General features: G+C 40.5%; 2 protein-coding genes and 1 long non-coding RNA gene across 4 annotated transcripts in view; 2 read left to right on the top strand and 1 right to left on the bottom strand.

Annotated features, from left to right (window-relative positions):
* The window catches only part of hook1 (hook microtubule-tethering protein 1), an 11,443-nt gene extending 4,710 nt beyond the window's left edge, over positions 1–6,733 (top strand). The window contains exons 8-22 of one of the 2 annotated variants that reach the window (XM_034881651.1): positions 476–559; positions 1,715–1,878; positions 1,965–2,105; positions 2,416–2,617; positions 2,741–2,851; positions 2,974–3,061; positions 3,356–3,422; positions 3,517–3,657; positions 3,813–3,900; positions 4,187–4,218; positions 4,315–4,397; positions 4,504–4,604; positions 4,734–4,835; positions 4,932–5,000; positions 6,312–6,733. In XM_034881651.1, coding sequence (XP_034737542.1) covers positions 476–559; positions 1,715–1,878; positions 1,965–2,105; positions 2,416–2,617; positions 2,741–2,851; positions 2,974–3,061; positions 3,356–3,422; positions 3,517–3,657; positions 3,813–3,900; positions 4,187–4,218; positions 4,315–4,397; positions 4,504–4,604; positions 4,734–4,835; positions 4,932–5,000; positions 6,312–6,470 — 1,632 coding nt within the window. In that variant the 3' untranslated portion in view covers positions 6,471–6,733. Of the gene's footprint in view, positions 1–475; positions 560–1,714; positions 1,879–1,964; positions 2,106–2,415; positions 2,618–2,740; positions 2,852–2,973; positions 3,062–3,355; positions 3,423–3,516; positions 3,658–3,812; positions 3,901–4,186; positions 4,219–4,314; positions 4,398–4,503; positions 4,605–4,733; positions 4,836–4,931; positions 5,025–6,250 lie in introns of both variants that reach the window. The other variant, XM_034881652.1, reaches the window with a different exon arrangement.
* Positions 6,734–8,285: 1,552 nt separating this feature from the next.
* LOC117950530 (cytochrome P450 2J6-like) overlaps positions 8,286–11,827 on the bottom strand; it is a 5,217-nt gene continuing 1,675 nt past the window's right edge. The window contains exons 5-9 of the mRNA XM_034881653.1: positions 10,849–11,022; positions 10,611–10,752; positions 10,313–10,500; positions 8,868–9,009; positions 8,286–8,676 (exon numbers count right to left, since the gene is read on the bottom strand). Of these exons, the coding sequence (XP_034737544.1) occupies positions 8,501–8,676; positions 8,868–9,009; positions 10,313–10,500; positions 10,611–10,752; positions 10,849–11,022 (822 nt within the window). The 3' untranslated portion in view covers positions 8,286–8,500. The remainder of the gene's footprint in view (positions 8,677–8,867; positions 9,010–10,312; positions 10,501–10,610; positions 10,753–10,848; positions 11,023–11,827) is intronic.
* LOC117950537 overlaps positions 9,718–11,827 on the top strand; it is a 12,793-nt gene continuing 10,683 nt past the window's right edge. The window contains exon 1 of the long non-coding RNA XR_004657932.1: positions 9,718–9,915. This is a non-coding gene — a long non-coding RNA (uncharacterized LOC117950537). The remainder of the gene's footprint in view (positions 9,916–11,827) is intronic.

Raw genomic sequence — 11,827 nt, 5'->3', positions numbered from 1 at the left:
GTGATATCATAATATTTAAAATAGCTTATTTTGTCTCACCAACAGTCAAAAAGCCTAGATGTGTTTATTTTATTATGAAATGAAGAAAGGCAAGTCAATTTTCCCTTGGTCTCTCTGAGAGGCAGACCGCAAATTACAGAAAAATTTCCAACTTAACCTTGTTACCTTTGGCAGACTGTTAGCATCACAGCTAAAGTTAACATTGGCATTTCAAAAGAAGTCACTCCAACCTCGAGCAGCTCGTCACTAAGGCGTTTATTCTTCTGGATCTGTTTGACTACAGTGAAGAGATGAGTCCTGTGTAACAGGCTTGACATTGGATAAAAATGAAACATTGCGATCCATGATGAGGAAGTGATGTTTACAGGAGGGTTTGAAAGCCTTAGACCTCTGACCTAAATATTGCAGCAGAACCACACGATAAGGTATGTGAATGTATGTGTGAGTTAAATCTGCTTTTCCTTCATGTGTCCAGTTGAAAAAAGCCCAAGAGGAACTCACTGAACTTCTAGCAGAGAAGGAAGCATTAGCCCAGCGCTGTCAAGAGCTGGACATACAGGTGAACACAAAGCTTAGACATACACAAAAAAGGTACATTAATATGACCCAGCTGTCTAGCCACTGTGCTTTCTGTAGGTTTGCCAATATTCAGATCTCCATGTCTTCATGAACACACACACATGAATGTGGTACACATAGACTTCCACACACACACACACACACACACACACACACACACACACACACACACACGCATGACTGTGGAATAAACGGGAGTTGTGTAATTCTCTGTAAAGCTTGGGTCCATTGTCTGGAGCTGCTGTGGCAGAAGGACTGTGGGCTTAGAGTCTGGGCTCTGCTGGTCCCACTGTGGCAACCAGCCCATGCTGTACCACGGCTGGCCTCGCTCAGTACTGACCAGTCAGACTAGATGTAGGACGGGCACTGACCAACTGTTTAACTGGACTCTCGACAGATTGATTTGTTCTGTGCCCAGTCTTGCTTCTCTCTTGCCGTGGCAAGGTAAGTCCAACATGGCCGACTGTTCGGCAAGACTAAACCCTTCTAAACCAGCTGCTCGAATGTCAACTCTAACTTAGCTAAGAGATGGCTCAATCAGGGCTCTGTCCTTGACGAGTCACGCAGTGTCTGTTTAATACTGTATGTTGTGGTATTGTTCCGGTAATTCACCCAGGACCATCTGTCTGTCATAATAACCATTTTGTCATCTTCTTTTGGTAAAAGCAATGCACATTGTTTGGTAATGCATCTTGTTCTGTGGCAGACTTAAAATAGAATTAGACAGTGGAGTTAAAGATGGGCTGGGCTAATTCAATATTATACTTGTGATAATGGTCATATCTTGGCATTTAAAAAAAAAACAAAAACTTGATCCTAGAGGTTGTTTTTCTCTGGTTTGTAGACATGTATGCAGAACATTTAAACAATTTAAACATTTATACAGTCAATCTCGACTAATGGTCCCATGTCTGGTGATAAAAAATTTTTTACATCAGGGAAGTGATTGATGTGAGAAGTCAAATTAACTAACCGTGTATTAACATGTTTGTTTAAAGTGCACTTCGTCTTTGCTCTGCTTCCAGCATGGATTAACTGCACTGCTTTAACAGCTGGGATAGGAGGATTTCCCCTTATTTGTTTTTAAATTGCATCACTTGTGAGAGCAGCTTTATACCTCATTGTACCTGGACAGGTGGCTGTTCTGCAAGAGGAACGGAACAGCTTATTGGCTGAGAATGACGTCCTAACGGACCGAGCCAATCAGCTGGACACATTCGACCACCCAAGCACCCCGTCAGGAAGGAAACACAACCAGTTGCAGCAACAGTGCGAGGCACTTCAGGAGGAGAACTTCAGGTTTGTCACAGTCTGCTTAAATGTACCGCAGCAACCTCATTATGGTTGTAAAAGTCTGAATGATTGTGTGAATTTGCATCTTTTAGGCTGGAGGCTGCTAAGGATGACTACCGGATCCACTGTGAAGAGTTGGAGAAGCAGTTGATCGAAGTCCAGCACCGTAATGACGAGCTCACTAGCCTGGCAGAAGAGTCTCGAGCCCTCAAAGATGAACTGGATGTTCTGAGGTTTGTGTCTGTGTGGGAGTGCAAGGTTGATTAGGTCTGACAAAGTATTTTTAGGTCAGCTTATGATTTCAAGGTGTGCTAGTGAGTAAAATTATCTCATGTTATGTTTGGCTGGAACAAAAATCTGCATATAACTTGCCCTCCACTGGCCTTGAGAGAGTAGGTGATCTTGCATGTGCACAAAAAGACAGCAGGATAAGTGGAGGCAAAAGATTTGACCCTAAATTCTTCCTGTTGGAGTCATAGTTTGTAGTTGAAAGCTTGTTCAATTGATATTTTTGTGCATTTATTTTGTCTTTATATCTTGTAGGAATTGCTCAGATCGGGTGGTGATGCTGGAGGCCTCAGTGGATACATACAAACGTAAACTGGAAAATCTAGGGGATCTGAAGAGGCAGATGAAGCTGCTGGAAGAGAACAACATGACCTACATGCACAACACTGTCAGCTTGGAGGAAGAACTGCGCAAGGCCAACGCTGCCCGCACACAGCTTGAGACATACAAGAGACAGGTACATTCTACGCAACGCATGGTTGGATAGTAAAGGGGTTGTTCATATGTTAGTTATCCACATGGTGCAGTGCAAAATCTTTTTTTAATTTGTTTGAATACGTTTTCTCATCCTGTCTGTCAGGTCCAGGAGCTACACAGGAAGTTGTCTGAGGAGTCGCGGCGAGCAGACAACTTGGCCTATGAGATGACCAAATTAGAGGAAAAGCATGAAACTTTGATGAAGGAGAAAGAGGTGAGGCAGCTTTTAAAATGTGTTAGGAAAAATTGTCCCTAGGATTATTATTTTTCTCTGCTGCCATGGTTACATCCTTTCCTAACATGTGGATTGATTTAACATACCTTCCCCTCTATTAGAGGACCATCATTGAGAGAGATTCTCTAAAGGAGATCAATGAGGAGCTGCGATGCACTCAGGCTCAACAGCACCAGCTTTCCCAAGCAGGTATTGGTCTGATAGTCAAATCTGACGGTAATGTTTAAATGTCTAGCTTATGATATTGTGGTGTGCTAGTGAGTAAAATTATCTCACGTATAATAATCTGCATATAAATTGCTCTCTGCTGGTCTTAGAGAGTAGGTGATATTACATAAGATCAATCAAAAAGCAGCAGAACAAAAAATCAACAAATCTCTAAAAAATAAATGGTTAAATTGTAACTTCTTTTCATCTTTGCTGCTTTGCCACTTGTCACGTTGCTATTCTAAAGTCCACATGCTTTTTTTTCTTTTCATGTAGGCATTCTTCCTTCTGCCAGCCCTAGCCATGATAACCTGGCAGCTGAGTTAATACCCATTGAGTACAGGTAATAGACACCACTTCTGACAGTGTAGAAGTTGTTCCCTTTCTGCTCCAGTGTGGTGTGTGAACACTGACTTTGTATGTGTGTGATTGGTCAGAGAAAGGTTCATCAGGCTGCAGCATGAGAACAAGATGCTGAGGGTGCAGCAGGAGGAGTGTGAGAGGGAGAAGATCGCCACACTGCAGGCCCAGCTGGAGGAAGCACATAAGACACGCAGTGAACTGGACACCGAGAACAGGTGAACCGAGTTAATCTGTCTTTGTAAATCAGCAACAGATTGACGTGATATTTTAGAAATTTCTCCGTAGTCATTGGCTGCTTTGCTGTTTTTAGCTCTGTAATGCTTTGTGTGCTAAAGTGTATTCTTTCAAAATGTGTCCTTTTGTTCTGCAGATTGAGTCGAGAGCGGATCAGTGAGCTGCAGCAGCAGGTGGAGGACCTTCAGAAAGCTCTGCAGAGCCAGGCGGCCAAACCTGATGATGTGAGTGCGCCAGGAGCGCTGGCAGCCACACAGACAAAATGGCCCTCAGAGTTAATCTTATTAAGCTGTTTAGACTTTGCACTGGCATGGCATTATGGAAGGAGATCACATCAGATTATGTTTTCACTTTTCAGTCAAAATTGTTTAAACTGATTTAGGGATCATTTTTTCAAATGTGTTCATTTTGCATTGCACAATTGATTGATTTTAACAAAACCTAATAACATAATTTTCAACGTAACCTTTGTACTGTATTTGTGAAAGCTTTAAAATGTCTTCTTCACAGTCAAACCTGAAGCGGAAACTCGACGCACACATGTAAGTGTGAATTATGTGCAAGTTCTTGTATAAAAGTCAAGAGTTGTACAATGAAATGTCCAATAGAGGGAGGTAAAGAAACACTTGTTTCCTCAGGGTCCAGCTGAACGAGGCTCAGGACGAAATCATGAAGAAGAAAGAGCTGCTGGAGGACCTTCAGCCTGACAACACGCAAACTTGTAAGCCTGATTTTCCCCAATATGACACCATTATATATGACAGCATCAACACACTGCAGCACAATATGACTGAAGTGAAACCTCCTGACTTCTTGATTGGCTCCAGCCTTGAAGCTGGATGAGTTGATGGCTGCTCTGAAGAAGAAGGATGACGACATGAGGGCCATGGAAGAGAGGTACAAAATGTACCTGGAGAAAGCTCGCAACGTGAGTGCTAAAATAACATAATTTCTCTCCTTTGTATTTTTTACTCTAGTTATGTTATTCCTTAAAACACAAGGTTAAGTCCAGTAGTTTGTTCTGTCTTCCGAGCTGCCCTTCATTTTGTGCTTGTAGGTTATCCGAGCGCTGGATCCAAAGCTAAATCCAGCCACTGCTGAGATCCAAGCTCTGAAGAACCAGTTAGCAGATCGGGACAAGCAGTTTCTCATCCTGGAAGTAAATCTGCTTTTTGACTCTGTCACAGTGAAGTATTAAAAAAAAAAAAGACTGGTTGTCAAACGTAACTCATGTTTGTTTGATTTGCCTCTGTAGCGTCAATGTGAGCAGGCCAAACTGAGAGAGTATGAGGAGAAGCTAATCGTCACGGCGTGGTATAACAAGGTAAAACGGGATCAAACTATTTGATGTACAATTGTGTTCAAAATAATAGCAGTCCAACATCACTAACCTCATAAATCCATTTTTTTTGGTAGAAGTGATATTTCTTCATGGCAAATAATAAAAATAAAGTGTTGTAGAGTCATAGAAAACCAACAGACCCAACAGTCATGACATGCATGCTGATAATTCTGTGTAATTGAATCTGTGATTATGGCCCATATTTAAGGAAGGAAGGAAGCAAATGTTGTGCATGCTGGTTATAGCGCATTTCACACTGAAATACTAATTACAATGGGTCGTTCCAGACATTGCTCTGAGGAACAGCGGACTTTGATTAAAAAGTTGATTGGAGAGGGGAAAACATATAATAATGTGCAGAAAGTTATAGGCTGCTCAGCCAAAATGATTTCAAATGCCTTGAAATGGCATCCAAAGCCTGAACGACATGGGGAAAAAACAGTCAACTACCATTTGAATGGATGGAAGAAAAGCCAAAATGGCAAAGGCTCAACTAATGAACAGCTCCAGGAAAGTCAAAGGAGACTTAAAGTTACCTCTGAGTACTGTTGGGATCAGAAGAAAGCTATGTGAAGCAAAGCTATCGGCTAGAAACCCCCTCAAGGTCCCATTGCTGGTAAAAAGATGTACTGAATAGGTTGAAATTTGCCAAAGGACACAATGACTGGCCTAAGGAGAAATGGTGCAACGTTCTGTGGACTAATGAGAGCAAAATAGTTCTTTTTGGGTCTAGGGGCCGCAGACAGTTTGTCCAACGACTACCATGCACTGAATTCAAGCCAAAATGCAATGTAAAGACAGTGAAGCATGGTGGTGCAAAAATCCATCAAATGGGGATGTTTCTCATGGGGTTGGGCCTATTTATTGCATGATAAGGATCATGGAGCAATTTCATTACATCAGAATACTTTAAGGTCCCAGAAGTTGGTCGACTCCATGCAACACAGATGTAAAGCAGTTCTCAGAAATAATGGTTATGCATCTAAATATTAGTGCAGTGATTCAAAACAGTAAATGTTTGAGTTTGTAAAGAAAAATGCAAATACTGCTATTATTTTTATTAAAAGCCTAATATTCATTTTTCTTCACTTTCTGTAAAGGAAGAACACAACCTTGATCAATTTTGGTCATATTTTGATTTTTCAATTGAACATTGAATTGTCTCTTCAAAATTGAAAGGATTTTGAGCTTGATTCACTTTTTAAACACACTGCTATTATTCTGAACACAGCTGTATATTCTGCCTTTTTATGATGTTATTGACCCTTCAAATTTGTCTTTCTTCGCCCTCAGAGTCTAAACTTTCAGAAGCTGGCGATTGAATCCCGTCTCAGTGGCTGCACCTCCTCCGTGCTGTCCCCCAGCCAGTCCTTCTTGTCCCAGCAGCGGCAAGTCTCAAATGCCCCACGTCGGGCGCTTTCCATCAGCATGCCTGCCACTACCTCAAAGTAGACCTTGTCATAGAGCCAAATGTCTCTCGTTTATTCCATTAAGGGATTCATTCTCTCCCTCACTCCCACCCGTGAGCACTCAAGTGACCTTAAACACATCTGCTCTCGGTGGTTGGGGAGGGGTCACGTATTGGCTCTTTGGGATAGATGAGCTCTAACTCATCAAACGCAACCGTAAAGGTCACCCACCTAAAACTATAGCATTCTGTCCCACAATCCACCGGCTACAGGCTGACCTTTTTATAAAACAGGAACCTACATCGCCTGCTTGGCGAACAGGAAACTCAGCTAAATACTTGCTACAATCAATTTAGCTTTCAGTCTCCTGTCTAGCTGTGTACTTGAACAGTTCATGTGATAAATGTAAATGCTTAATTCCTTTATTCAGAATTGTAGCCCGTAATATATATGAATGTGATTTTCTTTTTTTTTAAAGGGTTACTTGAATGCTAGAGCCAACTAACTTCAGATGATTGTTGATGTATGGAGAACTATACCATCACACTATGCAGTTAAGGGGGTACTAATGTAGTCCTCTTGCAGACTGAGGAAAAGACAAACCTGCTTCAGATGTCTTTGAGACAATGACCGCTATATTTGGTGCTGGCCACCAACTCCTTTCTAAGCATCAAACATTAGTCACTTGTGATTTTCTTTTTACTAAAATGGAATGAGTCCATCACGTAAAGCTGTGAAAATCCTTTAAACCATATTAAGTGATCAACCTCTGAGGTGCTGCAACAACAAATCCTACACAAGAAATCCAGGACTAGTGTATTTGTCATGTTTTTTTCTATACTTTAACGTGTGATTTGACCTCCTCCCTGGCAGTATGCTCTAAATGAAAACTAGCAGGCCTTATTATTCACTGAATATCTTGAATCATATTTGTTAGTGAGAAATCAAGTCTATGAAGTTGTACAGTTGTAATGTTAACAATGAATTAACACCAGCTTCTGATCCAAATGTCAGATCCAGGTTAAGCTTTCACACAGTACCTGACAATTGTAACACAAGAATCTAAATTACTTGTTGCATTGTAGTCGATATATTTAATCTTGGATGTTTTCAGGCTGTTTTAGTGTCTGTGGAAGTTAGGAGAGAAGAGTGCTTTAGAAGCAGGTCTTTTCTTTCTGTCCAACCTTTAGTTAGAGTCAAAGTTAAACCACACTGGTTTTACAACTTGAAATGGCTGATTGCCATGTCACTCTGTATGTTTGCAATAATGCAAGAAGCATTCTGTTACAATGGTTTTGCCATTTGTGATCTATAGATGTCGTCAATGCGCTTTTATTTTCCTTTGCAGTGGATGATTCTTGTAGGTTGTTGATTTCAAAGCAGTATCATTTATATGAAAATAAGCAGTACAATCAAAAGTAGCAGGAGTTACAAATGCAATGCCTTTTTGTTTTCTTGGTGATAAATAAATAAATTCTTTTTCTAAGAGTGTTTTACATTTTGTAGCATCAACCACAGTTTGGGGGAAACGATGAGAAACCTGGAGGATGGCAGTCTTGAAAAACTAATCATTAATAAACCATAAAGCAGAAATATCCCAAGTAACCTTTTCAGGATTCCTCAAATCATACAAACTACAGGTAACCTACAAGAAACAGAAAGAGAACGAAATCTAGCTTTTTGGTAACTTTTATTTTTATAATGGCTAATAGTCCATCTGAAATCATATATTGTGTCAGGACATAAACTATTTTACTTATAAGATAAATCTTGTTGCTTGCTGATTACATAACTGTGTTGGTGCAGGAAAAATAATTATGTGGCCGTTATATATATATATATATATATATATACACATACAGTTTGCAGTTTACACATACATGGTTATTTTGAAAAACAGACATTTCTCTTCGTTTGTGCCCTTTATTTACAGGCATAAGGAGAATTTGCCTTTGAGTCTTTCTAAAAAAAGATGAATGGTACTGACATAAAAATTAGCCACGGATGCTGCATGTGTGGTCTTTTTGGCTTTACTGTAGCGTACGGTCTATATTAGAGGACAGGTTGCAGGGTTTAGCGGGCGTGGGCATAGATCTTAAAGGGGTATGGTGTGCGTGTTGCTCCGGTGACTCCCTCTGTACTCAGCTCAAGTCCATCCAGAGTGGAAAAATAAAACTTCTGACACAAACTGACAACAAACAAGAACAGCTCCATTCTTGCCAGGCCTTCACCCAGACATGCACGCTTTCCTGGAAAAATAAGCATAAATGCAACAGACTAATGACAGTTGTATGAAAAATAGTTCCTTGTATACTCAGATTTAGCTACTGCAGTATTGTATTCATCCTGAAAGATTTAATCTCTTGTGTGAATTTTCAAAAGTTGTTTCTTTTAGTTCAGTTAATCAAACCCGTAATTATCAATAAAATGGGAATGTTACCTGCAGAGAACGGTAAAAATGCATCCCTCCTCACGAACATCCCTTCAGCATCCAGGAAATGTCCAGGGTTGAAGGTGTCTGGCGTCTCCCACTCAGTCTTGTCAAACAGCACAGAGGTCAGGTTGGGCATCACTGAAGTTCCCTGCACACACACACACACACACAGACGGCAGTCAAGTAAATATAGTTTATAAAAAGGGATAAGACGAGATAAACTTATGGTACAGCCACATTTTGTTGGGCAAGTTACTTTCAAAATGTAATACATTATTAATTTCCAGTTACTGTCATTTGAGAGTAATTACTAATATTACAATATTACTGTCTGAATTGTAATGCTTTACACAACTTTTGCTAGTTTGTGATTTTCACCACGGGATTAACAAATTCTCATCTTTATCTACTAGACATCATAATTTATTCACATTTTGTATTGTTTGAATCTGCCAAGTAAATACTGTATATAGTTAAGTAAAACGTAACCTAGCCTACTTGACTCAATTGTGGGGGACTAGATGTAGCGTAATAAGTAGGAGAAAATTAAAATACTCAATATAAAGCAACTTACAATTGAATCACAGTAGCCTACAGGTTGCATTCTCACTCCCATCTCGTAAAATGTGGATGTTTGGTCAGGTGCCTTTTGTTGTATTGACACTAAAAGTCTCTTTTAGCGTCATATAACATGTTTTACCTAAACTCGCTTGGTCGGGACTATTGGCGTCCCTTTTTGACGCTGCTAGGTTAAGGAAAAGGTGGGTGGACTTATGGTTCAGTGACACGCGGCAATAACTGCCTAAACGTCCGTATTTTACGCGTTCGGGGTGCGAACCGGATGGCCTACGGTACAGTTACTTTCCACCACTGATATTATAATAGTAATGTAATGATATTACGTGTAGCAAGACTAAACATAAATTCCCAACATGTTATCTGTCAGTTGCTCGGGTGCATTGCTGTCGGCACTGACAGGACACAGATGTTCTAGCCTACCGTCTCTGGTTCTGGCTGTGACCACGGAAACAGTGACAGGACAGCTCGCTTCAACGTGGCAGCGTTAAAATCTCCTGAAAATAATGTCATGTTGCAAATGTATCCGCCTCTGCATTCATTTCAACCTCCGAATCCAGCAACAGAATATTACACTTGCAGCCTTTTTTTTTCTGTGGCGAATTGTTCCGCGGTGTTGGTGAATTCTTAAAAAACAAACGCCACTAATACTGACATTACTGAGATTGTAACGGGTATATTACTGACAATTTATTAGTAATGGGAAAAAAGGAATACATTACTGTAATTGCTTACTTTTTTAACACGTTAGTCCATCATTGGTTGATCAGATGTGTGAAGGGTGAGGTCTTAGTGGGTATAAGTCTAATATTTATTTGTCATTTTTAACATACACTGGACAGTTACTGCTAAGTATATACTATAAGTAGATGCACCTTGGGTATGACGTAACCACCCATTGTTGTGTCCTTGGCAGCCATTCTAAGTCCATTGAGGGGAACAATGTTTCCCATCCTCTGGATCTCGTGGATGACAGCGTCGGTGTAGGGCAGGTTAGGTCTGTCTGCCATTCTGGGAAGTCGGGTCCGTCCGATCACTCTGTCTATCTCTGCCTGGACTTTGTCTTGGAAGTGAAATAAAAGTTATGATCAATTAAAATGACTTCTTTGATTGGCATCTTTTAATCTACTTCTTGTGCTGCTGCTGATGAGACTCCCTTATCTGAACACCCACCCTGGATATGAGGGTTCTTGATGAGGTAGATGAGCCCCCACTGCAGGGTCTTCGAAGTGGTTTCGCCACCAGCCAGGAACAGATCCAGACAACACAGAACCAGGTTGCCATCGTCAAAACCAAGTTCACTGTTTCTGTTGCGCTGTCAGCCAGGCAAGCGGAAGGACAGACAAACATATGGTCAGTTTTTGGTTCTCATACATATTAATTGGCTTACTGAACATTGTAAACACCATACATTCTGCTCTATCAGGAAGGTGTCGATGTAATCTCGGGGGTTGCTGGGGTCCAGATCCAACTTGTGCCTCTCTATCTCTGTCCTGATAGATGCCTTCAGACATTTGGAGCTACTGAAGATGCCATTGTGAGGCCCCGGCAGGCGTTTCATCAGTGCTGGGAATGCATCGTATAGCTGTTTGGAAAGAAACGGGAGATGTTCAGAGATATTGTTTATATCCATTGGCAGATAAATATCTCACTCCAGATCAAAGTATTTCATTAAATATAGAATGACACATTGCATTTTTTACCTGTATAAAACATTTTTTTTGGTAACTTGATAACACTTCCCTATAGGTTTTCTTGATCAACATACTAAGCTAGCATACTGGTTCTTATTCATGTTATGAACGGATGTAGCTATGTGGGGTTGTCAGTTGTGTCTTGATTAGGGATCGACCAATATGGATATTTTTAGGTGATACCAATTTACTTTCCATTGGCCTTAGCCAGTGACCGATACGGGCTGCCGATTTTCTTGAGCCGATGTTTGGAGCCAATACTGCTTTTGCTCCCTTAGTTTACATCATAAAGATGTTAACCCTGCCACACAGGATTTGTTTTCAGAATCTGATCTGCCATTTCTTTAAAAATAATAAACAAAAACACACATCAGTGTCACTACTATGATCATCTTACGTTCATCTCACCCCAATTTTTTGTGCAATGTGCATCTTATAGATGAGTGCACTGCATATGGTTAACTGTGCAAGGGTAAAAGGCTTTAATTTCCTCAATATCTACAACACAGCCATGATGATGCATTGCTTGCTGACATATTATAAGACAGATACAGTGGTATTAAAAAGTGTTTGCCCCCTTCTTCATTTCCTGTTCCTTTGCATGTTTGTCACACTCAGGTGTTTCGGAACATCAAACCAATTTAAACAATAGTCAAGGACAACACAAGTAAACACAAAATGCAATTTGTAAATGAA

This window comes from Etheostoma cragini, chromosome 9, assembly GCF_013103735.1.
Source record: "Etheostoma cragini isolate CJK2018 chromosome 9, CSU_Ecrag_1.0, whole genome shotgun sequence".
NCBI classification, from domain to species: Eukaryota; Metazoa; Chordata; class Actinopteri; order Perciformes; family Percidae; genus Etheostoma; species Etheostoma cragini.
The sequence above is the reverse complement of the archived record's forward strand: the minus strand, read 5'-3'. Positions and strand labels throughout refer to the sequence as shown.